At 60.2% G+C, this 23,162-nt stretch overlaps 1 protein-coding gene across 1 annotated transcript; it reads left to right on the top strand.

Moving 5' to 3' along the window:
- The first annotated feature begins 12,140 nt into the window (after positions 1-12,140).
- On the top strand, positions 12,141-22,377 carry FSCN1 (fascin actin-bundling protein 1). The gene is made up of 5 exons (XM_027713232.2): positions 12,141-13,013; positions 19,652-19,808; positions 20,290-20,411; positions 20,684-20,851; positions 20,938-22,377. Exons 1-5 carry the CDS (start codon positions 12,191-12,193, stop codon positions 21,138-21,140), a joined length of 1,473 nt encoding a protein of 490 aa, XP_027569033.1. The 5' UTR covers positions 12,141-12,190; the 3' UTR covers positions 21,141-22,377.
- The last annotated feature ends 785 nt before the right edge of the window (positions 22,378-23,162 follow it).

Genomic DNA, 23,162 nt, shown 5'->3' with positions numbered 1-23,162 from the left:
TCTTCCCCATTTACTCCAGGCAGCATCTGACGGAAATTGTGGGAATCCTGTCCAGCTGAGTCAGCTGGGAGCCAGGGAGGGGTCGATGGGCCCCCACAGGGTGCAGGGGTGAGTCCCTGGGGTCCTTCCCTCTGCCCCCCAGCCCCTGGGGACAGGGTTTTTGCCGGGGGGCTGCAAGGCTGGTTAACACACCAAAGAACAGCTGAGGCTTATTCATCTCACTGGTCCCAACAAGGTGCTGAAGTCCTTCCCCAGCTGGGGGACAACCTGGAACATCCCGAGGCTGGGGGTCTTTCATGTACTGCCCTTTAAAGCATCCTTTAAAGCAGGGCAGTGGGAGGGTCCCCAGCAGCACACTTCCTTGGGTACTCGCCTCTCCCTCAGCTCATTGCCATCAGCAACACCTCAAGGTATTATTAGAGACCGGGAGAAAATCCACCCCAAAAACCTAACCCCAAGCAGCTGCTCTGTCACCACCCAATGGCAGAGTACAGCTGCCCTGAGTCACTTATTTTTATTTCTTTTTTTTTTCCCCAAATAATATTAATGATTAGAATGAGTCAGGATGTTTCGTCATCTGGAGTGGCTTCGTAGTCATCTCACCCTGCCCCAGTGACTCCTCGGTGGCCTGGGGCTGGGGACACATCCAGCCTTCTCCCCTCAGGGTGGGGTGCAGCTGCTGCAGCCTCACCCCCAAACTGGCAGCTTTTGGCTTCAAAATAAAATGATGAAACAAGAGGAAAATCCCTTCCCCACCTGCAGGAGCTGTTTTCTCCCTGGCTGCTTGCAGCAGCTCAGGGTACTCCAGCATCCTGGGGGGACGGGATGACCCCAACCACCACCCTGTATGGGGGTCCCACTGGCACTGGGCATCATGATCCCTGGGGCAATGCCCAGGTGACCCTCAACTTTCCTCACATCATCGCTGCCTTGACCTCCAGGGGTGGCCACAGCCCCCATCCTGCAGTGGGACCCTCGTCCCTCCCCAGGGACCCAGGCGTCCCCTCACCCTCCCACTTGACCTAACCTCCTGTCCATAAATGGAGACGTTTGAGAGCCGTCCCCCGGGTGGAGGAGGAGGAGAAAAAAGGAGAATAATGTCAAGAATGCAGGACACAGCTGAGGAGCCCAGTCCCAGCCCCTGACACGGGCTGGGGGCTGTGGGGTGGTGGCCCCAGGTGCTGAGAGAGCCAGGCCAAAGCCTAGCTCTGACTCCACAAATCACCCCACCATGGTCACTGGAAAAGTGCTATTTTTGTTTCTCTTTCTCTGTATTTCTCACCAGCTGGGGAGTTTCCAATGCTGGACTGCCCCGTTTCCATCTCAGCACCACAGAGCAGCCCTGGGGTGCAGAGCTGTGCCCCCACCCCCCAAGGAGTGTCCCTTTGCAGCAGTGTGTCCCTGCAATGCTGTCACCTTGCAGCAGTGTGTTCCTGAGCAGATAATGCCCTCAACCCTGCAGCTGTGTCCCCTTCTAGTGAGGTGTCCCCCTGCAGAGACATGTACCCTTTCATCCTCTCTCCCTTTCACCCCAGAACCTGTGGAAAAGCCACTCTGGGATGGACGTGGGATGCCGGGGTGGCCTCAAAGGTGGGTAGCACAGAGGGTGCCAGCAGCCACGCGCCCCAGCTGGCACTGTGGGCCAGGCCTCTGCTCGGGGCCACAGTCCAGCTCCTTAAAATAGAAAGTGAAAACATTTGGGTGCCCCATCCGGATGGGCGAGGGGGGTCCATCCCCGCCTCCACCAGCCGCGCGCTGCCCCAACATCTCACCACCCACCCTGCTCCCCAGCCACCCTTTCCCCAACCCGGCAGTGCCCATCCCCAAGGTCAGGGTGGATCCCTTTGGGTTCTCTCGGAGAATTGCTCCAGCGGCTCGCTCAAATCCTCCATAAAAGGAAAAACAGCCAGCAGGTAGCACTGCCAAACTTAGTCATCCCCAGTCCGGCAGCGCTCGCAGCTCCGTCAGCAGCAATTTCCTCCCCGCGCTCCCCTCTGCGCGGGGGGGACAGGGCGGAGCGGCTCTGCCTCGGCCAACACCATGTGGAAAGCTCTGGGCATGGCCAAGGGCTGCTGCCGGACACACTGGGCTTGGGGACATGCTGCCATGGTCCCACACAAGATCCAAGGGGGAAACACACGTCCTGGGGAAAGCAAAAAGTTTGGCACCTGGTGCAGTGGCACCGCTGTTTGTCAGGTGCCAAAATATCACTTTGTGCCAAGATTTTTGTCCACGGACACGGAAGTGTGAACGTACCTGGGAGCACCTGGTACGCACCTGGAGTTCAGTGGGTGACACCTGTTCGCTGCCTGCAGGACAGGTGTCATGGAGCACATCATTAATATAAGGGACCTCTGGCCCCTTCGGAACACAGGGACTGGATGCTGATCCCATCCTGGTGGCAGGATGGCTCCAAGGGTGGCCCCAGATCTAGCTCAGAGTGGGACATGGGGCATCTGAGTCCCCTGCATGCCACCTCCTCCAGCCCTGGCTCTGCCTTGATTTCCCCACAGAGGAAGCAGAGCTGATCACCTGCTCTGTCCTGGGGTACTTTAACAAGCTCGAGAGAAGTGACCAGCACCCTGCACTACCACGGCTCACCTCATCCCTGCAGGATTGTCCACGTGTGTCACATTCACCTGGGAGTTGCTAACGGGGAGTAAATGCCCCAGGGTGTGAGGAAGTGGCATTTTCTCCCGTTGCCCCAGGAGACAGCCTGGGCGTTGGTCTGGGTGGCTGTATCACCCACACATCCCTCTCACCTCACCACGGGGACACAGCAGTCCTGTGGGGTTTGGAGCCTTCCCTCAGCCAAGGAAGGGAATCAGGGTGGTGGAATCCCCCACTGCAGGATGGGGCAAACACCTCAAAATACTCCTGGGGAGGTCATGCTCAGCTGGCATCAGCTATCATGAGTGTTTTGCAGACAGCCTGGCTGCCCCAGTAAATGATTCACCCCAGCAATAAAAGACTGGAAGTGTTCTGGTGACGTCTCAGAGCATTGGTGACATCTCGCAGCACCAAAGGCACATGCAGGGCCATGAGGTGTGCAGTGTCCCAGGGGTCAAGGGAGCCCTGAGGGATGGCCAGGGCTGCTTTGGGGTACTTTGTACTTTCCTAGTGCAGTTTCCCCACACGCTTTGGTGAAAGGTGATGAGGTCTGTGCGGGGGCCAGGTGCCCCCCAAGCGACAGGGAGCAGCAGTGGGGATGATGCTGAGAGCATCATGTGGGGTGGGGGTCTGGGGGACCCACAGCCTCTCTTGTCCCTGCACTGGGTACCAGGCTGTGGATGAGGCTGTGACAGAGTGAGTCGTTACACCATTGCTTTGTGAAATCACAGCGCAAGATGAACCAGCCCGAGCGGACAAGTTGGAGTCTGCAGTGAGCGGCACTGAGCCCGTGGCTTCACTGGCAGGGACTGGTGGCACCGGGGCACCCAGCCCCCTGTGCTGTGATGCCCACTCCCACCCTGCAGCACCCGCGGTCACACAGAGCCCTGGTTTGTGTTCACAAGCGATGCCCAAGAGGAAGCGACCTGCTCCCGGAGAGACGCGGCATCCCAGGAGGGGACCAGCAACGCTCCCGTGGGGCCGGAGCAGGCAGAATCCCCCACCGCCGCTCCCTCGGCGCTTTGTTCGCCTCCATGTTGCCGGTGCCGGGGAGGATTCCCGGGAGCCGCCCGCCCGTCCCGCTGCAGAGCGCGGGCGCGCTGCTGGGTGGCGCTCTTGGGATGCGCTCTGCGCGCGGCCGGGCGGGATGTGCGCGGGGGGGGGGGGGGGGGGCGCGCACCGGGACCGCGCACGCGGAGCGAGAGACCGTGCACGCGGGATCGCGCACCCTGCATGTGGGATCGTGCACACCGAGGGGCACAGCGCACAGGGGATCACACATGCCAAGATGCACTCTGCACCTGGGATCATGCCTCCTGCACACAGGATCGTACATGCCGAGATGCACAAGTGCACGTGGGATCACGCACACCAAAACACACTCTGCACGTGGGATCGTGCACACCAAGAGGCACAGCGCACATGGGATCGTCCATGCTGCACGTGGGATCATGCATGCTAAGAGGCTCGGTGCACACGGGATCATGCACGCTGCACATGGGATCGTACACACCAAAACACACTCTCCACGTGGACACTGCACATGGGATCATGCATGCCAAGATGCACAGTGCACACAGGATCATGCACACTAAGGTGCACGCTACATGTGGGATCATGTACATGCCAAGATGCACTCTGCACATGGAATCATGCATGCTGCACACAGGATCATGCATGCCAAAACACTCTGCACGTGGGATCATGCACACATGCTGCATGCAGGACCATGCACGCTGCACATGAGAACATGCACGTTACATGTTGCACACGGGGTCACACGTGGGGGATCGTGCACGCCGAGATGCACACGGGGTCATGCACTCTGCATGCAGGATCATGCATGTCAAGATGCACACTCTGCACGTGGGATCATGCTGGTGGCACATAAGGCTGTGCACGCTGAGATACACCTGCCGTGTACATGGACATGGGATCATGCCTGCTGAGATGCACGTGCTTCACACAGGATCACACACGCTGCACACGAGGCCACGCACGCTGACATGCACACACAGCGTGTGGGGTCACGTGCACCGAGGTGCAGACTGCACACACGCTCTCTGGTGTGATCCCAGCACACATGGAATCATGTACCAATGTGCACACCACACACGGAATTGCACACACCAACATGTGTGGTGCACGAGGAATTGCACACGCTGCACATGGAACTACACACAGCAACGTGCATGCTGCACAAGGAATTGCATGAACGACGCGTGCGATTGCACACAGCAACATGCACATGGCACGTGGGATTGCACACATGCACGATTCATAGGGGATCACACACACTGCACGTGGGATCTCATGTACCAGGGAGCACACTGCATGTGGAAGTGCAGACAGCAACATGCAGGTCACACAAGGAATTGCGTGCACGGGGGAGTGCACACACCAACATGCACATTGCACACTGGGCATGGGAGTGCACACAAAGTGCACCCTGCACATGGGATGGCACACACCAAGGTGCACATTGCACACGGATTGCTCACCCCAGCACACACAGGGCACAAGGAATCAAAGGCCCCAGTGGATTGCCCACTGACTAAGGGCCCCATCCAGCTCCAGCCCCCCAAGACAGCACATTCTCCCTGCTCCCCATCCCCCACCAAAGTCCTTCACTTCATCCTGCAGAGTGACACCATTCCTGTCCCCTCCAGGGACCCTCAGGGTGGCTCTGCACAGGGGCCACAGTGCCCTCCCCAGGAAGCCATCTTCAGCCCTCTTTTGGGGTGCATGCCCAGATCCGGGGGTGCTCAGTTCCCCCAGACCCCAACTCCACATCACTGGGGTTTGTTCTCCTTCACCCTCATTTCCAGAGGGGAATGGCTGGACTGAACTCCATCAGGGGGATGGCAGGAGGGACTGGGGAGGGGGCTACCAGCACCTTTGCTAAAGAGGAGGCTGCAAAGGCCATCTCCCCAACCCCCCATCCCCATCCCTGGCCGCCTGCAGCCCAGGGCCTCCTGCCCGCAGCCGCCGGCCGGATGCCCAGACCGGGCCCCTGTGCCGAGGTTTTGGGTTTCAGGGCAGCCCCCCCGCCCACATTCCTGCCTTCCCGGGGGGCCTCCCACAGCCAGCCCGGCCAGAGCCCCCCATCCCTCCCTGCAGCCATTTGCCCATGGACAAAACTGGCCTACCAGCAATGGGGAGCAAACGGAGCTCTGGAACAGGGTAGTTGAAAGCCCCCCAGCTCTCATTGCCACTGGTTTCACACCAGCAGGCCCTGGGTCTGCTGAGCCAGAGGTCAGATCTGGCCCCTCTTTGCAGAGCACATGGCCAGTCACACTCAACTCAACTAGGGGCTCCAGGTTTTGGGTGTTCCCCCACCCCAACCACCCCTCCTTGCTGATGCCACAGGAAGAACAGACTCAACTCTAATCCCAGTTGTGGTTTTCCAGATGCCAAATGGTGAAAACAGCTGGACACTCTGTGCCTCAGTTTCCCCATGTGAAAACTCCCTCCAACCTCCCTACAAGTATGCACAGGAAACCCAGACACTGAAGGGATATTGAGTCACTAGGGGACCCAGTTCACCTCTTTCCACCATCTCCCACATTTCTCAGCCCTATAGTTCAACTAGAGTCCCATTCCCTTCTGCATCCAAAAAAAAAAAAGGTGGGGTTACAGTGTCCCAAGGAGGTAGAGATAGGCCTGTCCAGCACCCGAGAGAAGTGGGGAGGGTTGGTGGAAGGTGCTGGGCTAATCCCCAAAGGCCCCATTCCTAATCCTGACTAATGGCCTCTTTTCACCATCAACAATGGAGTTATCCATCTGGAAGGGGATCTCCGGGCCCAGGAAGGCACAGCTGGTGGGGCCAGGGCTGGGCAGGGAAGTTTGACACCCCTCCCCCAGCCTCAAAACCACAGCTTCCACCCCCTTCCCTGGGCCAAAATGCCATGTCCCCCCTGCAGGTGAGGGTGCACGCTCTGCTCTGCTGCTGCCCTGCATCCCGTGCCAGGATGCCCAAACACCTCCACCAAGAAATCAAATACCCTCACTCACCTCCTCTCCAAGCCACAGGCTATGAAAGGCCCCCTGCCCCTCTCAGCCCTTTATAGGGATCCCCTGGGGCATCCCAGCTGGCTCCTATTACTGTTTCTATTACCGCTACCTCATCCTTGAAGAGATTCCCCCCCTGCTCTGGGGGTGTCTGGGGAATCCCTTGGTCCTGCTGGGGCTTGGCCTTGGTTTCTCTCCAGGCTGAGCCTGAGCTCCCTCACCCCACCAGAGGGGAATTGTGCACCCATGGGTGCAGCCCCTGAGGGGACAGGGGGTCTTGGCACCAGTTCCCTGCAGCAGCATCCTGCAAAGGGTGTCCATGTCCACACCAAATCCTGCAGTGAGAAAATGGGGAGATGGCAAACACAAAAACGAGAGCTGTCACCTCCTCTTCGTCCCCCGTCCTCGGTGGCTTCATCTCATCGTGCTTGTCCTCTGTTCCCAACCTCTCCACTGCTGCCCTCTGACTCATTTCCAGCTGCTCCGAGGCTTCTCCATCCCTCCTATGTTCTCTTTGGGATGCACTGTGCTCTATCCCAAGGTGAGGATGGAGCCACTGGGTTGTGTTGGGTCACAGCGGTGTCACACCGGCGATGGGGATCACCATCCCAGCCACTCTCGGATCAGCTTTGGGATGCTGTGGGACTGGAGAGAGCAGCCATGCTCTGGCGATTCAGGCAGTGAATGCCTGGATCCTCCCTGCCCTTCCTTCCTCTGCCCACCAAACCCTTTGGCAGCCCTGGATGAGGCCATGAGCAGGAGTGGCATCGGACACAGTGCGCGGACTGCAGTGGGAAACATGGATCTGGGCATGACCGAGCGAGGAAATTGGAGCAGAAAGGAGCCACTGTCGCACGCTGAGTCACCTGCTCCGCCCGGCGCTGCCTGGGCCGGGTTATTTTGGAGCTGTGTGGGCAGATGCTGATAACACACTTTCTTCTTCCCTGCAAACTCCTCGGTGCTGACTCCACGCTGCGGCGGGGAGTTAAAAGCAGGGACATGTGATGGGGCTGGCACTGGAGTCTTCCTGGCTGCAAAAGTCTCCAGGGCCCTCACACCCTCCACTGGCAAAACGGGTGGCAAAGGATGGACACGTCCTGATTTTGATTTTTTTCCTGGTTTGTTTGGTTTTTTGTTTATTTTTTTTTTGTTTTTTTAATCTTCTTTTGAAAGGCTGGAAAACATCCTCTGCCGCCTGGTATTTTGTCCTGAAAAATGCCCTGTGTCTCTTGTGTCCTGCTCCTGGACACTTCCATGGGGTTACAGGAGCCTCGTGTCCCATGAGAGCCCCCAGGGGACCAGGCAGGGCGCTGGGTCCAGGACAAAGAGCATTGTCCCTGCTGCAGAGGTTAATCATTGCTACACAAAAGGTCTTTTAAGCTTTCCTAATAAAATTCCTTCTTCTGCTGGATGAACCAGGCTCCAGCCTCTGTCCCACCTCCACAGAGTCCTTGGGGGAGACAGAGGAAGGGGCAGGTTTTCGCTTTAGCTTCTGATAATGTAAAAACCACGCCAGAAAACACCAGAAAACAAGCTGGGGCAGGAAAAGAGGGACAAAGTCCCAACACGGACCGTATGTGTGCTCTCATCCACTTCCTTCCTTCGTTTGCCTGTGCCCAGCACCCAAACTGCTTGAAACAAGGCGCTTCAAGCATTGCCATCCGTGTGCTTTGGATGCAATTAAAGCAGGCTAACGGGATAGATCCAGCTAATAGAGCTGAGCAAGTGCCACGTCCACTCATGATGGCCATGAGACATGGGAACATGGCTGAGCCCCTCCACCATTCTCCCTCGCTTCCTGGGCCGTGGGGCTCAGCAAACCTCCTTGGGGCAGCATCCCACGGGAAAACACCCCCGGAGCGCGATCTGACTCTCTGAGCCCCTCTCTTAGGGCCGCTCTTTGTTTTCCCTGGTGCTGCTGCTTCTTTTTAAATACAGCCTAATACAATTTTAATGAGGCTGGGGCGCCTGCCAACTGTCGGGAGAGCCCTCGGAGAACCTCTGCTGAGCTGCCTGTGGCATATGGCAGTGAGGCCAGGGCAGCCAGGCACCCCAGGGTGTCCCCATGGCCCCCAACAGCAGCAAGGGACACATCAGGGACCTGGGGAGAAGCAGCCTCCAGCTGGGGTGTTGGGTCTGTACCTGGGGCTTGTTCCCAGCCCTGATCCGGTGGTCCCCAATCACTGGGCTGTTTTGGCAAAGCCCTTTATCCCACTGTAGGACAGCTGGATGGCTGCACAAGGTGACCTCATCCTGCACAAGGGCTCCTGTTGTCACCAAGCCCTGTCCCACGCAGGGATGGGGGTGGCTGGAGAGATGTTGACCATGAGCAATGCACCCCCAATCTCTGCCGAGCCCCTCTGTGGGGTGAGGGGGTATCTGCACTGGGGGGGCCTTCCCAGGCCAGCCTGGGCCATCTCACAGACACCATGGGGGACATGGACACCCCTGGGACATCTGTCCACACGTGCCATGGACACCGAGATGGGATTTGCAGCATGTGGGGGTCCTGGGGGAAGCAGATGGCTGGGGGTGAAAACCTGCCAGCAGCCGCCTCGCAGTGAGCCCCCAAAATTGCTCCATGGGCAAGGAGGGCTCAGGTCAGGCTGGTGGCTGAGGTGTGCCTTGAAGCCAGAGGAGAGCCGTGCTCTGAGGGGTGACCCAGTGGCACTGGCTTTGGGCACCCCCTGACACAGCGTGCCCTGCATCCCACCCTCCCTGCAGTGCCCAGCTCTGCCTTCCATCCCAATTTCATGAGCTTGACTGAAAACCCCGGGACTGCTTGCAAATGAAGTTGGGCTGCCACAAAAAGTGTCCAGGCAAGCATGAAAATCCGAGGGCGTTTCCGTGCCCGAGGCAGGCAAGACAGGGGTCACTCCATGACTGGGGCTCCTTTTCTCTTGGCTTTTCCCTTTTGGAGCTGTGATCTGTTTGAAGTCCCAGCGGGTGAGTCACGCACCCCTCCAAGGGGACACGGCCACGCTCCGGAAAGCCCTTGTCATGGATGCCGTGTGCCAGGGATTGGGTCTCCTGCAGGAGCAGCAGTGGGAAGGCTGTGGGGGGTGACCTCAGAAGAGTTTAGTCACGGCAGCTTGCAAAGATGACAGGAAATGCAATATATAGAGGGAAACCCAGTGCCTTTCCTACTGCTCCATCACACCGGCAAGCACGGATGCACTCAAGAGACAGGCTTTGGCTGCTGCACCCCCAAGTCAAGGGGGCTCTGGTCACCCTTTGCTACCACAGTGACGTGTGGGGAGGTCTCAGACAGTGTTTGGGGCTCCCCCACCTCCCCTGGAGCAGAGGGTGCAGGCAGGGTGGGTGTAGGCAGGGTGGGTGCAGGCTGGCTGCTTTCTCTGGAGGGGCAAGATCTACTGAACCAGGCAGTGCCACCATCCACCAGTGCCACCATCCACCAGTGTCACCCACCCATGCTACACTACTGGGTGAATACAGGATGGGTTTTTTTCCCCTGCATAATTGCTACTTTTTTTTTGTTGAGGAGAAAAGCTGTTTCTTTCCTGGCCTCGCCACCATCTGCCTGCGGCGGCTGTGGAAGGCAGAGCCCGGCAGCTGTGGGCCTGGGCAGCTGCTCGGCCTCATGGCCAGGTCCTAATGCAGGGGGGCTTTGAGCCAGAGCAGAAAACAGGGTTTGTGGGACAAACATGGATCTGCCTCAGTGGAGCTGGCACGGGGACCTGTTTCTAACCCAGACAAGAGTCTGTGGGGTTGGCTCCAGTTGGAAATGGTCTGTCTGGATTTGCAGGGCTGGGCGGCAAGGATGAGCACAGAGCAGGTCTGGCTGAGGCATCCAGGAAAACAAATGCCATCCCAACCTGGCAGGTTTGCCCTGGAGCGGTTGTGCCAGGGACCCCCGGGCAGGGGCGGGTGGATGTGGTGCTGCCTGGGGGTGGAGCAGTGTCTGTAACCAGTAGGGCCAGTGCAGAACCAGTGGAGCCTGAAGGGCCTCGGGAGGTGGGGACAGGATGCCATCCTGCCTGGGTTGGAAGAGCCCGGGGGAATTCTTTGTGCCAGCCCTGAGCACACACTGTTGCACCCTCCCACCCACACCCACGCTCCTCTCTTCTCTTGTCCTGCTTCAGCTGGGACAGGCAGTTCAGCTCCCTGATCCAGCTGAATACCATCCCATCTGTGCCTCCCATCATCCCTCTTTCTCCAGTTTTCTGGTTCTGCACATTCCCCCCAGCCAGCCCCCCCTGCAAGCGTGGGGCTGTGCTTGAGCCAACTTCAAATCGGCCACAGCAGCCCTGCTCCTACTTATTGGTGTTTGTGTCCACATTGTAGACACAAGAAGTGTCCCTGTCCCCAAGGAGCAGCGGGCAGCACCCCTGGGCAGCACAAGTGGCTCTCTCCAGGATGGACCCTTCCATCTTGGGGTCAGTGCTGCTGTACGTGCCATGTCCTTGCATGCATGGCAACACTGCCCATCTGCCCCCTGAGAAATGGCTTCAAAATACCCCCTTGTGCAGGAGCATCCCTGTCTTTCTCACAGATTTGCTGTGGGAATTCAGTTCCACAGGGCCTGGATGCTCCAGCCTCGCTGGTGCCTGGCACAGGGTGCTGGGATGGCTCAGAGATGGCAGGAGGCCACGGCATCTGTCACCCTTCTCCACATCTGTCCCACAGCCCTGTGTCATGGCCAACAGCCCAGGAGGGACAGAGGGGTGCAGGGGGTCCAGCAGTGTCTTGGAGAAGGATGGGGTTGGGCAATCAGAGGGATATTTGCAGTTCAAGGCGATGTCTTGCAGTGCAAGGGGTGGTCTCATAACAGGTGGGGGATTTTGCAGTGCATAGGGGGTCTTGCAATGTGGGGAGGTCCTGCAATTCAAGGGAGATCTTTCTATGCAAGGACAGGTCTTGTTATACAGTGGGGAGGTCTTGCAATTCAAGGGGGCTCTCACTGTTCCTGGAGGGGTCTTGCCATGCAGTGGGGACTTGCGTTGGAAGGGGTGTCCTGCAATTCAAGGAGGCTCCTGAAATGCACGGAGGGATCTTGTTATGCAGTGAAGGTCTTGCAATGTGTGGGGATCCTGCAATTCATGGGGGCTTTTGTAATGCAGGGAGGGGTCTTGCTATGCAGTGGGCATCCTTCAATGGGGGGGTGGTCCTGAAATCCAGAGGGACTCTTGCCATGCAGAGGCGACTTGCATTGTGTGTGGGGGTCCTGAAATGCAGGGAGGGGTCTTGCCACGCAGTGGGGGGCTTGCAATGGCCGGTGGGAGTTTCTGCAATTCAGGGGGCTTTTGCAATGCAGGGGAGGGTTTCTCCATGCAGTGGAGTGCCGCGATGGAGCGGGGGATGATGTCCTGCGATTCGAGGGGGCTCTCGCCGCGCCTGGAGGGGTCCTGCCCTGCCGCGGGGCCCCGCGGCGATGCGGGGGGCGGGCGGGGGTCGCGGCGGGAGGCGGCCCCGACGGGCGGGGGGGCTCGGGGGGGGGCGGTACCGCGGCGGCCGCGCTATAAAGGCGGCGGCGTCGGGGCGGGCGCGGCAGCAGCAGCTCTCGGTGTCGGTCGGTCGGTCCGTGTCGGTCGGTCGGCGGCGGGGCAGGATGACGGCGAACGGGACGGCGGAGCCGGTGCAGATCCAGTTCGGGCTGATCAACTGCAGCAATCGGTACCTGACGGCGGAGGCGTTCGGGTTCAAGGTGAACGCCTCGGCCGCCAGCATGAAGAAGAAGCAGATCTGGACGCTGGAGCAGGACGGGGAGGACTCCAGCGCCGTCCTGCTCAAGAGCCACCTGGGCCGGTACCTGGCGGCCGACAAGGACGGGCGGGTGAGCTGCGACAGCGAGGAGCCGGGCCCCGACTGCCGGTTCCTGGTGCTGGCCCACGGCGACGGGCGGTGGTCGCTGCAGTCCGAGCCCCACCGCCGCTTCTTCGGCGGCACCGAGGATCGCCTCTCCTGCTTCGCCCCCGCCGTCTCGGCCGCCGAGAAGTGGAGCGTCCACCTGGCCATGCACCCCCAGGCCAACCTCTACAGCCTGGCCCGCAAGCGCTACGCGCACCTGGGGCCCCGCCGCGACGAGCTGGCCGTGGACCGCGACGTGCCCTGGGGCGTGGATGCCCTGATCACCCTCCTGTTCGTGGACCAGCGGTACAGCCTGCAGAGCTGCGACCACCGCCTGCTCCGCAGCGACGGCCGCCTGGTCCCCGCCGCCGAGCCCGGCACCGCCTTCACGCTGGAGTTCCGCTGCGGGAAGGTGGCCTTTCGCGACGGGGAGGGCCGCTACCTGGCCCCCTCGGGGCCCAGCGGCACCCTCAAGGCGGGCAAGAGCGCCAAGGTGGGCAAGGACGAGCTTTTCGCCCTCGAGCAGAGCTGCCCGCAGGTCGTGCTGCGAGCCGGCAACGATAGGAATGTCTCCACCCGGCAAGGTACGAGGGGACGGACGGGCGCTGGAGGTGGGGGGAACGGGACACCTCGGCCGTCCCGGAGTCCCTGGGGTGTCGCCGTGCGCCCCTGCACCCCTCGAGTATAGGCTTTCCTCGGACATCGCCTGCCCCCAGCAGCCCGCTGCATCCCTCAGACATCGGCATCCGTCGGGCATCTCCTGCCCCGAGCATCCCCTTCATCCCTCCGGCATCACCTCCCCGGCATCACCTCCCCTGCATCACCTCAGAACAACCACCTCGGAGTGCCCCCCCCCGCAGCACCGCCCCCCTAGCAGCCCCCCGCGTCCCCCAGCATCCCCTGCCTTCCTGCAGCAGCCACCCCACAGAACACCCCTTTACATCCCTTCGCCATCTCCTTAGGATCGTCCCCCGCTCAGACCCCTTCTCACACCCCTTCCCTGAAGCCCCCATCTCCCCTGGGCACCCCCCTGCACCCCTCAGCATGGCTGCCCGCCGTCCCTCCCCCAGTCCCCCATCATGATCTCCCCGCACCCCTCCCACATCCCTTCCCTTCCCCCTCCTGCATCCCTCCAGCATCGCCTGCCTGGGGGCCCCCATCCCTCCTGCACCCCCATCCCTGCAGCATCTCCTCCGCAGGGTGCCCTGGGGGGGAGGGATGGCGAGGGGCCTGCCTTGGGGTGCAGGGATGGACAGGGAAGGGGGCTGGGAGGGGGTGGATGGGGTCTTCCCTCGCCGTGAAGGAGGCAGGGCTGTATCCGTCGCCTTCCTTCCTGTGGAGCTCATTGTTCGCCCAACAAAGCCTCCGCCAACCTCCCCCTTCCCCGAGCATCGCTGAGCCATGTGCCCTGCGGAGCTGGGGGACTGCGGGTCCTCAGTGGGGCTGCGGTTCCTCGCAAGGGCCTGGAGTTTCCCCTGGTTGTGGAGGGCTGGGATGGCAGCTTTACATAAAGGGCTTTGACAAAACTCCCGCATCCACCCGCACAAAGGCAGCCATTCCCCCCGCTCCCGCTGCACCGCCCGTCCCCGTCCCCTCCGCTCGCCCGAGAGGCCACCGGGCCACCCGCCTCGAGTGGTGCCACACGGCAAAGCTCCCCGGGCACGTGGCCACCTGGCCACCGAGCATCACACCCCCCAGGGGTCCGTGCCGGGGGACGGGGGTCCCTCTCCGCGCTGCCGAGGGGTGCAGGGCTGTGGGACCCCCGGGGCACATCCCCGGCGCGCCAGGTCAGGCCGGCGCACGCCGGGCGCGGGATGGGTGCGAGCATGTCTCGCTGCAGCAAAGCCTGGAGGAACAGCGGGGGATTTTTTTTCTGTGTATATGTAATAATTCAGGGTTGCAGCTTAACCCTGTTCCGTGCCTGGGCAGCTCTGTGCAGGAGCTCCCTGCCTTTCTCCTGTTCGAGGGCAAGTCCCGCGCTGCAAAGCAGCCCCCTAAAAATAAGTAATGAAGTCTGCCAAGACGGGCAGTGGGGATTGTTTTCCCAGGCACAGGGATTTGGGGAAGAGGAGGAGGATGGCGATGGCGGGAGGATGGCGGGAGGTTGCCGCAGCGCTGTGGGGGAAGGGCGGCTGCAGCCCTTTGTCACCAGAGATGGGGAAACCAGATGTGGGGGGAGATGTGAGGGACGGGGAGGCGGTGGTGCGGGACCCCGTGGTGGTGGTGGACCCCATGGAGCGGGGGGGAATGCTGCTGGCCGACCCGCCGGCTTTGTGTGGTTTGGAAGGGACGGGGAGTAGGGGGAGCAGGAAGGCGGGGGGGGGGGGGGTGGGGATGCACAAATCTCCCCAGCAACAGGGGGCTCTGGGCTGTGCCCGGCCCCTTTCCAAGCAAAATACAGAGGGAAGGGCTGCGCTGGGGCTGCACATCCTCGCTCGAGTCCGTTTTGGCCAGGGAAGCCGTTTCCACCCGGTTAATCCTTCCCGATGGCAGCGAAGGGCTGGGAGCTGCCGCTTTGTGGGGCTCGCCCTCCCTCCTCCCGTTGGGAAAGTGCCTTGTCCCAAGGTTACCAAGAAGGCAGCCCCAAAGCAGCCGTCGGAGGAAGCGGTTCCAGACAGCCCTTTCCCCCGCCGAGCTGATAAGCGCCGTGCTGTTGGCAGATGCGCCCATGGCCACCGGGGATGGGGGAGGTGGGATGTGGGATGCGGGCAGGGAACGACTGCAGCTCAGCACAGCCTCGTGGGAAAAGGCTTCTTGTTCCTGCGTGGAGTCAGGGAGGGAGTGGGGACGGCAGTGCCCCCCCCTTCCCGTGCCTCATGGGAGGAGCAGGGATGGAGCCATGGGGCTTCTGTGGCTCCCTTGGCTGGGATCCAGCTTTGGGACAGTGTTGTCCCACCAGTGCCAAGTCAGCGCCTGGCTTGGAGTCTCCTCCCTGTCCTGGGGATGGCTGGTGTCACCATCCCCTGCACACTGGGCACTGGGGACCACAACACAAACAGTCCTGGGGGAGGAAGGGGTGGGTGCCAGCCCTGCCTTTGCTCTGGCCCTGGCGCTGGGGGTGTCCCTGGCACATTTCTTCTGCCTCTAGCCCCAGAAGGATGGGATCCCTGAAAGCCCCCATCTCCCCATTGCCCCTCAAATGGAGCAGAGCCGGGGTGCTGCCAGCAGCGAGCAGCCTCCTCCCTGCTCAATGGCTCCTTTCTAGCCCGGCTGTGGCAACAAAGGGCCCTTTGTGGGCGTGAGGGTCCCCGGGGGCAGAGCGCTGGCGTCCTCCTGCTGGGACCCTGCCAACCCCCTGCCCGGCCACGGTGTGCCCCTGCCCCCCACCCCCATGGGGGAGAGAATGGGCTGGCTTGGGAGTGAGGAATTCCAGGAAAATGGGGCCTGGGGAGGGGGTCGAGCGAGCAGAGTGGTGATGGGAGCACGCCTGGGCACACGGTGCTGGCAATGGGGAGTTCTGCTCCAGGGCCAGGAGCCCTCCCAGCATGGGGTGGGCTGGATTTACCCCCCTCAGTTCCTCTCCGGGAAAGGCAGGGAGATGTGGCTCCAGGGTGGGGGACATGCAGGCATAGATGCACATTTCCATCAGGAGATGCCAAGTGGCCTGTTGACACTTAGGGGATACCACAAAGCCACAGGAAATCCACAGGGAAGGAGGGGTGGGTTATTCAGGAAATTCATGTTTCACCCCCACCTGTGACCCCCTTGTGGGGCTGCACCCCCAGCAGAGGAGCTGCCGGTGCCATAGCTCCAGGCTGTTGCCTTTAGAGGAAAACCTGTTTGGATTTCTGTAGGGGTGCAGTGTAAGCCCAGCCCAAGGGCAGGGATGGGGCAGGATGAGCCTGGGAGCACGTGTGCGGGGTGGAGGGTGCCAGAGCCCCACAGGGAGCCCAGACCCGACCCGTGCCAGCAGCACTGGGTGCAGCATCCAAATCCAGACTGCTGGGACATGAGGACCTGAAATCCTTCCTTGCTGTCCTGAGGGACTGGGGGCTCTGTGTGATCCTGCCAGTGCTCCTGTGCAGGGAGCTGAGATTGGTTTTTTTCAGACATAACTGTGGGGTTTTTAAAAAGGGAGTTGGAGGATGGGAAAGATGCTTCTCTCCATGGAGTGCATCCCACTGAGTCTCACTAGCATCCCAGGATGGCTCATAGGAGACCTTCTGTGCGAGTTGAGTGTAGGGGGAAAGTTTTCTACATGCCATAAATGCCCCAACACTGGGTCTGCAGCCCCCCGTGGTGTGGGGCTCCACACAGCTACAGCAAACTGTGCTCCTTTAGATGGAGAAGCTCACATCTCTGGGAGCTATGGGAAGGGATGTGTGTGCTCTGAACTCTGTGTACATCCACTTAGGCTGGAGAGTAGCAAGGGATCCAGCACCAATCCTTCAAAACCACAGGATTGGCAGCAGCTGGAAACCTCGGCAGCCGAGGACTTGGGGAGCCCTTTCCTGCTCCAGTGCTGGCTCACCCCATTGCCCTTCCCTGTCTCTCCAAGGACCTTGAGCCCAGGGACTCAGGATTAGGAAGCCCTGGGGAGACACTTGCCTCAGCCCTCCCACCTCCAACCTCTGCATCCTCCCCAGGATCCCTGTAGCAAACCCGTGTTGCAGACGGAGCCGGAGGACATCCCACACCAGGAATTTTGGGGAGTGCAGGTGTACCTTCCAAAGAGCCGCCGTGTGCTCACCCCCCTCCCGCCTCCAGCTGTAATTAGCAGCTTCATCAAGGTCATGCAGAGCAGTGCCAGCTCCAGACTGTAAATTTACCAGGAGCGTTAATTAATCCATGATTGCAGTGGGAGCGGCTGGGCCAGGCGCGGCGGGAGAGCGGGTGGACACGGCTCCTGCCACAGCCTTGGGCTGCCACAGCAGAGGCGTGGCTGGGGGACAGCCTGTCCTCCACCACGGGGACATCTCTGTCGGATCTGCCTCCTCGCAGCCCCTGCTTCCTCCAGTTCCCCCCATCCTGCCCGGATTTGAACCCCCAACTCTCTCCCGCTCCAGCTCAGTTCCAGCCCTTTGAAGCCTCCTCCTGCCCCAGCCGTAGCTGCATTCCTTTCTGCTGAGTTGGTGTAACCCAACCCCACACTGCTTTTGGGGAGGGGGTGGTGAGAGACCCTCCTGCTGCCAGGCCCATCCAGGAAACAGGGAAAGCCAAAACTCCGTGCAACAGCGAGTGTGGAAAATGGCACAAGAGTGTTTGTGTGGGGGAAGGTGGTGGGTGTGCTGTGCTCTGTGGTGGGGGGTCTCTGGGGAGGGGGGATGGTGTTTGGAGGTTCCTGGCAGTCTCTGTCCTGTCTCCAGCCCATCTGATCTTTCTCTGTGGCACAAAGCATCCCCCTGGCTCTCCCCAGCATGATCCCTGCAGGTCAATGAGTTCTTCCCCAAAACGTGCAGTGATGGGAAACATCACCATCCGCTCCTTCCCCTCAAACCACGTGGACAGCTCTCACAGGTTTGGGGGGTTCGGAGGTGAGTGACTGGGGGCAGCATTCCCCAGTGTGCCCTCGCTCAGCCCAGTCTCTCCATGAGCCCCAGCAGAGCCCCTCTCTCAGTTTTATGGCTCTGGATTGGAGCTGGAGCTGCCTGACGCCGGGATGCAAAATGAAAACCAAATGTTTCCACAACCGCCGGCTCAGCCCGCGGCAGCTCTGGGAGGCAGCGAGTGTGGGACGGCCACGTGAGCCAAGGGTGTGGCCAGTGGGGCTGGGGCTCGTGGCCATGCAGCACCCACTGTCCCCTGTGCTGCCCAAATACCCTGGGGAGCAAAACACCATGGTGGCTTTGTGTCCATCAGGAGAGATCATCCAGTTCCAAGCCCCTACTATGGGCAGGGACACCTTTCACTAGACCAGGTTGCTCCAAACCCCATCCAACCTGGCTGTGAACACTTCCAGGGATAGGAGCTGCAGGAGGTGCTGGAGGATGCCTGGCAGGAGAGGGGATGCTGTGAATGGGGTGGCAGCCATAGGCCACTTTGGATGTGGGAGATAAGATTGTGGCCCCTGGGAACAAGCCCGATCCCTTTGGGAAAGGTGGGAGACCAAGATGCAAAGCAGAGGCTGCTCCTGGGCACCTGGATGGGGATGCCTGATTGGAGATGCAGATGGGCAGTGGGAAGCCCCAGGGAGCTGTGTCTGCAGGACCTGCGGGAAGGCACCTCCATGGCTGGTGTGTGGAGGTAGATGGTCCCTCCCCAGGTGGGTGCGACTGGTGGGAATTCTGCTCTGGAAAACTCCTGGTTCCACTAAAGTGCCATCCCTGGGCTCCTCTCACAGGTTACAGATCCATGTCCCACTGGTGGTACTGGACCTACCTCCACCCATCCCAGCTATAGGCAGGCAGGGAGCAGTGGGGCTGAGCTCCACATCCCGGCTCCCTCCCTGAAACCCGGCATGGCAGCTTGGCCTCTTGCCTTGGCTCTGGGCTATGGCTCGTGACTCACATCCCCAAAGTGGTTTTAGGCAGAAATCCACCAAGCTGGAGAGCTCTGGAGTAGATTTGGCCCCACTAGACCTGACTAAGCAGGTTTCCTCAGGCTCAGTGCCTGTGTTGGACGTGCACACGGCCTGGTGGCAGCCCCAGGACTGGCTGCATCCACCTCTGCCATGGAAGTGCTGTCTCTGGCCCCTCTGGTGCAGGGATGGGTCATCCTGGCTGGGGAACAGGCTGGTGCCGATGGTTTTTGGGAATCAGGGAAAGGCTTGGCTGCCCCAAGGCTTTCCCAAGCCTCCTGTCCCTGCACACCTCACCACCCCAGTGGGCTGTGACAATTTGTGGATGAAAAACGGTGCCACGGTCCTTAAACATGCCACGAGCTGGGATTCATGGGTGCTGCAGTGGCCTCTGCTAATGGTTTGAGTAACCTGGCTGTCATCTTTGGGAAAAACTGCAGTTCTTTTCCATATGAAATATTTACACTGGTCTTTGCTTCATCATAATGGAGCTGGAGAGTCAGGAGTGGAAGCTCACGGCTGCCTCAGCTCAGCCCAGCTCTCATTTATGGCTGTAACACCAAGCAGCCAAATGAAAACCTGCATTTGAACCCAAAATGCCAGAGGGGAGATCTGTGTGAGGGATCTGGGAGTCACCAAAGCTCAACTAGGGAGCAGGAGCCCCTCTGAGTTGGGTTTCCTGGCCCTGCACCCAGACCTGCTGGAGGTGGGTTGTCATCCCCCCGCTCCCTGGGATCCCCAGCTCCATCTGTCTCTGCTCTATAGGGATGGACCTCTCAGCCAACCAGGATGAGGAGGGTGACCAGGAGACCTACCAGCTGGAGATCAACAAGGACACCAAAAAATGCGCCTTCCGGACCTACACTGGGAAGTACTGGACCCTCACCTCCAACGGGGGCATCCAGTCCACTGCCTCCACAAAGTGAGTCCCCTGTCCCAAGCAGGGCCATGCCTGGGCTTCAGGGAACCCTCTGCATCTCCCAAGGGAATCCAAGGGGGATTTTCCAGTCTGGGTGCTCGCCCCAAAACACTTCCCAGCACAGGCAGTGAGTGCATTCCCCAGAAAGCCAGGGATGGGCTGGGGTTTGCCGCCCACGATGCTCGGCAAGTCCCCAGGGTCACGTAATCCTTCCCAGCCGGCTGGGGCTGTCGAAATGCTTTTCCCTGCAGTTCAACCCTGACAGCCAGGCGGAAACCCCAAAAGCACATTTGGCTGCCTGCCTGCCTCCTGCCTGCGGGGCAAGGGCTTCCCAGCAGGATGGCCACCACAACACGGTTCATCCTGCAAAAACAGATCGAAGCAGGGTCTCCTGATCCAGCCGTGGCCCTTTCCAAGCCAGCAGGGTGGCACTGGCAGGGCCCCCATCCATCACATCCCGCTGACCGCCCTCTCTGCCCCCCAGGAACGCGAGCTGCTACTTCGACATCGAGTGGTGCGACAAGCGCATCACCCTGAAAGCTGCCAACGGCAAGTACGTGACGGCAAAGAAGAACGGGCAGCTGGCAGCCTCCATGGAGACAGCGGGTAAGGCACCCCCTTGGGGACCCCACCCCGCACTGGGGCGGCAGGGGATGCAAAACGTCCCCTCCCTGAGCCAGGCCCTCCTTCCAAGTGATGCTCAGGGATGCAGGCAATAAGTTTTCTTAGTGAGTGTTTCATGTGAAGTGAGACGGGGGGACATGGCAGGGGTGAGAAGCGGGTGAGGGGCGTGCCCCTCCTCCTCACTGCTGCCTGCCAGCCGTGGGGTCTGCTCTGTGCCCCCGGCTGCTCTCACAGCCCCTCTGCCCTCGGCGCAGGTGAGACGGAGCATTTCGTGATGAAGCTGATCAACAGGCCCATCATCGTCCTGCGTGGCGAGCACGGCTTCATCGGGTGCCGGAAGGTGACCGGCACCCTCGACTCCAACCGCTCCTCCTACGACGTCTTCCAGCTGGAGTTCAACGACGGCGCCTACAACATCAAGGGTGAGTCCCCCGGGGGTGGCTGTGGGGTGACGGCCATCGGGGTCCCCATGGTGGCTCACGAGGCCACCTTGTCCCCTCTCCTGCAGATACCACTGGGAAGTACTGGATGGTGGGGAACGAGTCGTCCGTCACCAGCAGCAGCGACACCCCCGTGGACTTCTTTTTTGAGTTCTGCGACTATAACAAAGTTGCCATCAAAATCAATGGCAAATACCTGAAGGGGGACCACGCCGGGGTCCTCAAGGCATCGGCCGACACCATCGACGCCTCCACCCTCTGGGAATATTAATGCACTTTAGGGTACCTCCCGTTGCCAACTTCTCTTTCCCTTCCTCCGTCCTCTTTTCCTTTGGGTTCTGTTTCTCCTCTCTGTAACAGGATTTTCAGACTGGCTTGTCCTTCCCTCCTGCCGTAGAGTTGGTGCATTATGTGGGAGGTGGGTCTCCGTAAATCCCTGTAAGAACTGGAAAAGTGGTGGGGCAGCCTGCCTATAGCTTTGTAGAAGGGTCTGTCTCTATCCCCCATCCCTGTTTCCCTCCAGGTTTGCTGGGCTTGGAAACCACCGTATCCCCCTCCCAGCCCCGAGCATCACCTTAGGTAGTTGATTATCCTCTCCTTGATTGAAAAAAGGGAATAAGATCACCTCTGAGCTCGCTTCTGCCATATCAGCACTGGCACTGCCTCAGTCTGTGCTGCCAGTGTCCCCTGGAGCATCCTCCCATCCTGCCCTGCTCCAACGAGGGGCAGAGTGACGATGCTGGGCTCAGCCAGCTCCTCCCGGCTCCGGCAGCTTCTCTCCCCTCCTGGCTTTCAGGGCAGGTCCATCCCCAGCTGAGCCGTAAGAGGTGACCTTACATATCACAGCATCCCTGGAGACGGGGCTGGTGTGTGCTGGCACACATCCCTGCAGAAGGGCCAGCAAGCTGCCCCCTCCCCTCCCCATACACCTGGAAATGATTCTTTAGGGTGATCCCGTCTGGAAAGCCTCAGCCTTTCATCTCATAGAGCCCTGCGCTCCTCATGTCCCTCCGCCCCTCCTCACGCTTCTGGCTCTGGAGGAGCACCCCAGACCCTGATGGTGGGTCCAGCCTGGCAGGTGCCTGCCCTGAGGCTGGTCCTGCTGCTGTGCCTGGAGGGGGGGGCATGGGGAGACACAGAGCCAGCCCGTGCTGGGGTGGGGGCTTCATCCAGCCCACCTCTCGTGGGTCCTCGGTCCCAGCAGGAGCCTGGCTGGCCCACGCGACCTCCCCGGGGTGGTGGCTGGAAGCATAAAGTGCAGATTTTGGTTTACAGAATAGAAAAGTTCCTTAGCAAACTTTGCACAGTGATACTTGCTCAGTACCTTTGTTGTTTTTTTATCTTCCTCTCTCATAAAAAACTGGAACAGTGAAGCGAATCACTGAACACCTAATGCTGAATTAGGAAGCGCCCGCTCCTGCGGGCTCCCCTGAAGGGGCAGCTCCTGGTCCCGCCACCCCCGGGGCACCTGGGCTGGGCTCTCATGAATCACAACCCTACTGGAAAAGAAAAAAAAGAAAAAAAGACCAAAACAGTATTTTTGTTAGTCTCTATTTATATATGCTCTCCATGGCACTGTGTGACCAGCTGTTGTCTGTACTAGGTCTGCATTAGAGTTTAACGCTGTCTGTAACGGGTGATGCTACGTGTTCTTTAGGGTGTTGAAAGGCACTTTATCCTTTGGGGCCTTCCCAGGGCTGGTATTTGCTCCCTGCAAACACACCAAGGAGCCTTTTCCTGCGTGGGCCCCCTGCGGGGGGGAGCGCTGGTCCCAGCCCACGCCAAGGGTGCTCGCGGCATCGCTGCCGTGCCAAACCAGGGCCGGTCCCTCTGCCAGAGGCCAGGCAGGGGCTCGTCAGCCTTAAAGCCATGAGGAGGGACTCCCTCCGTAGGAGCTTGGTGCTAAACTCAGCTGGGAGAGCGAGCGACTGTCCCCTGCCAGGGGGACAACTCCGGGCTGGGATCCCTTGCCGGTGCAGGGGATCCCGGCTGGGACTCTACCTCGGCTCTGCACTCACATCCAGGGGCTGCCCGTGCCCCCCTGGCTCCATGTGCCCCCCCCGGCACCACGCTGCCCCTTGAAGGACCAAGTGTCTTGATGAAGCCCTGCGTGACCCTGTGACTCGACACACACTTTCGCTGGCCTTCACCCCCACCCCGTGTTGCCTCCTCCCCGTCCCTGTTGCAGTTCCAACCATGTAATTCCCGCTCCAGCTTCTCCCGTGTGACACTAGGTCAACATCTCTCCTGTTTCCTCTTATCGGGTGTCGTGACTCTGAAAACATCTCACTCT

Source organism: Pipra filicauda, unplaced genomic scaffold (genome assembly GCF_003945595.2).
Source record: "Pipra filicauda isolate LSUMZ 115617 unplaced genomic scaffold, ASM394559v2 scaffold226_size1812527_pilon, whole genome shotgun sequence".
Lineage (NCBI taxonomy): Eukaryota > Metazoa > Chordata > Aves > Passeriformes > Pipridae > Pipra > Pipra filicauda.
This window is presented reverse-complemented; position numbering and strand designations above follow the sequence as displayed.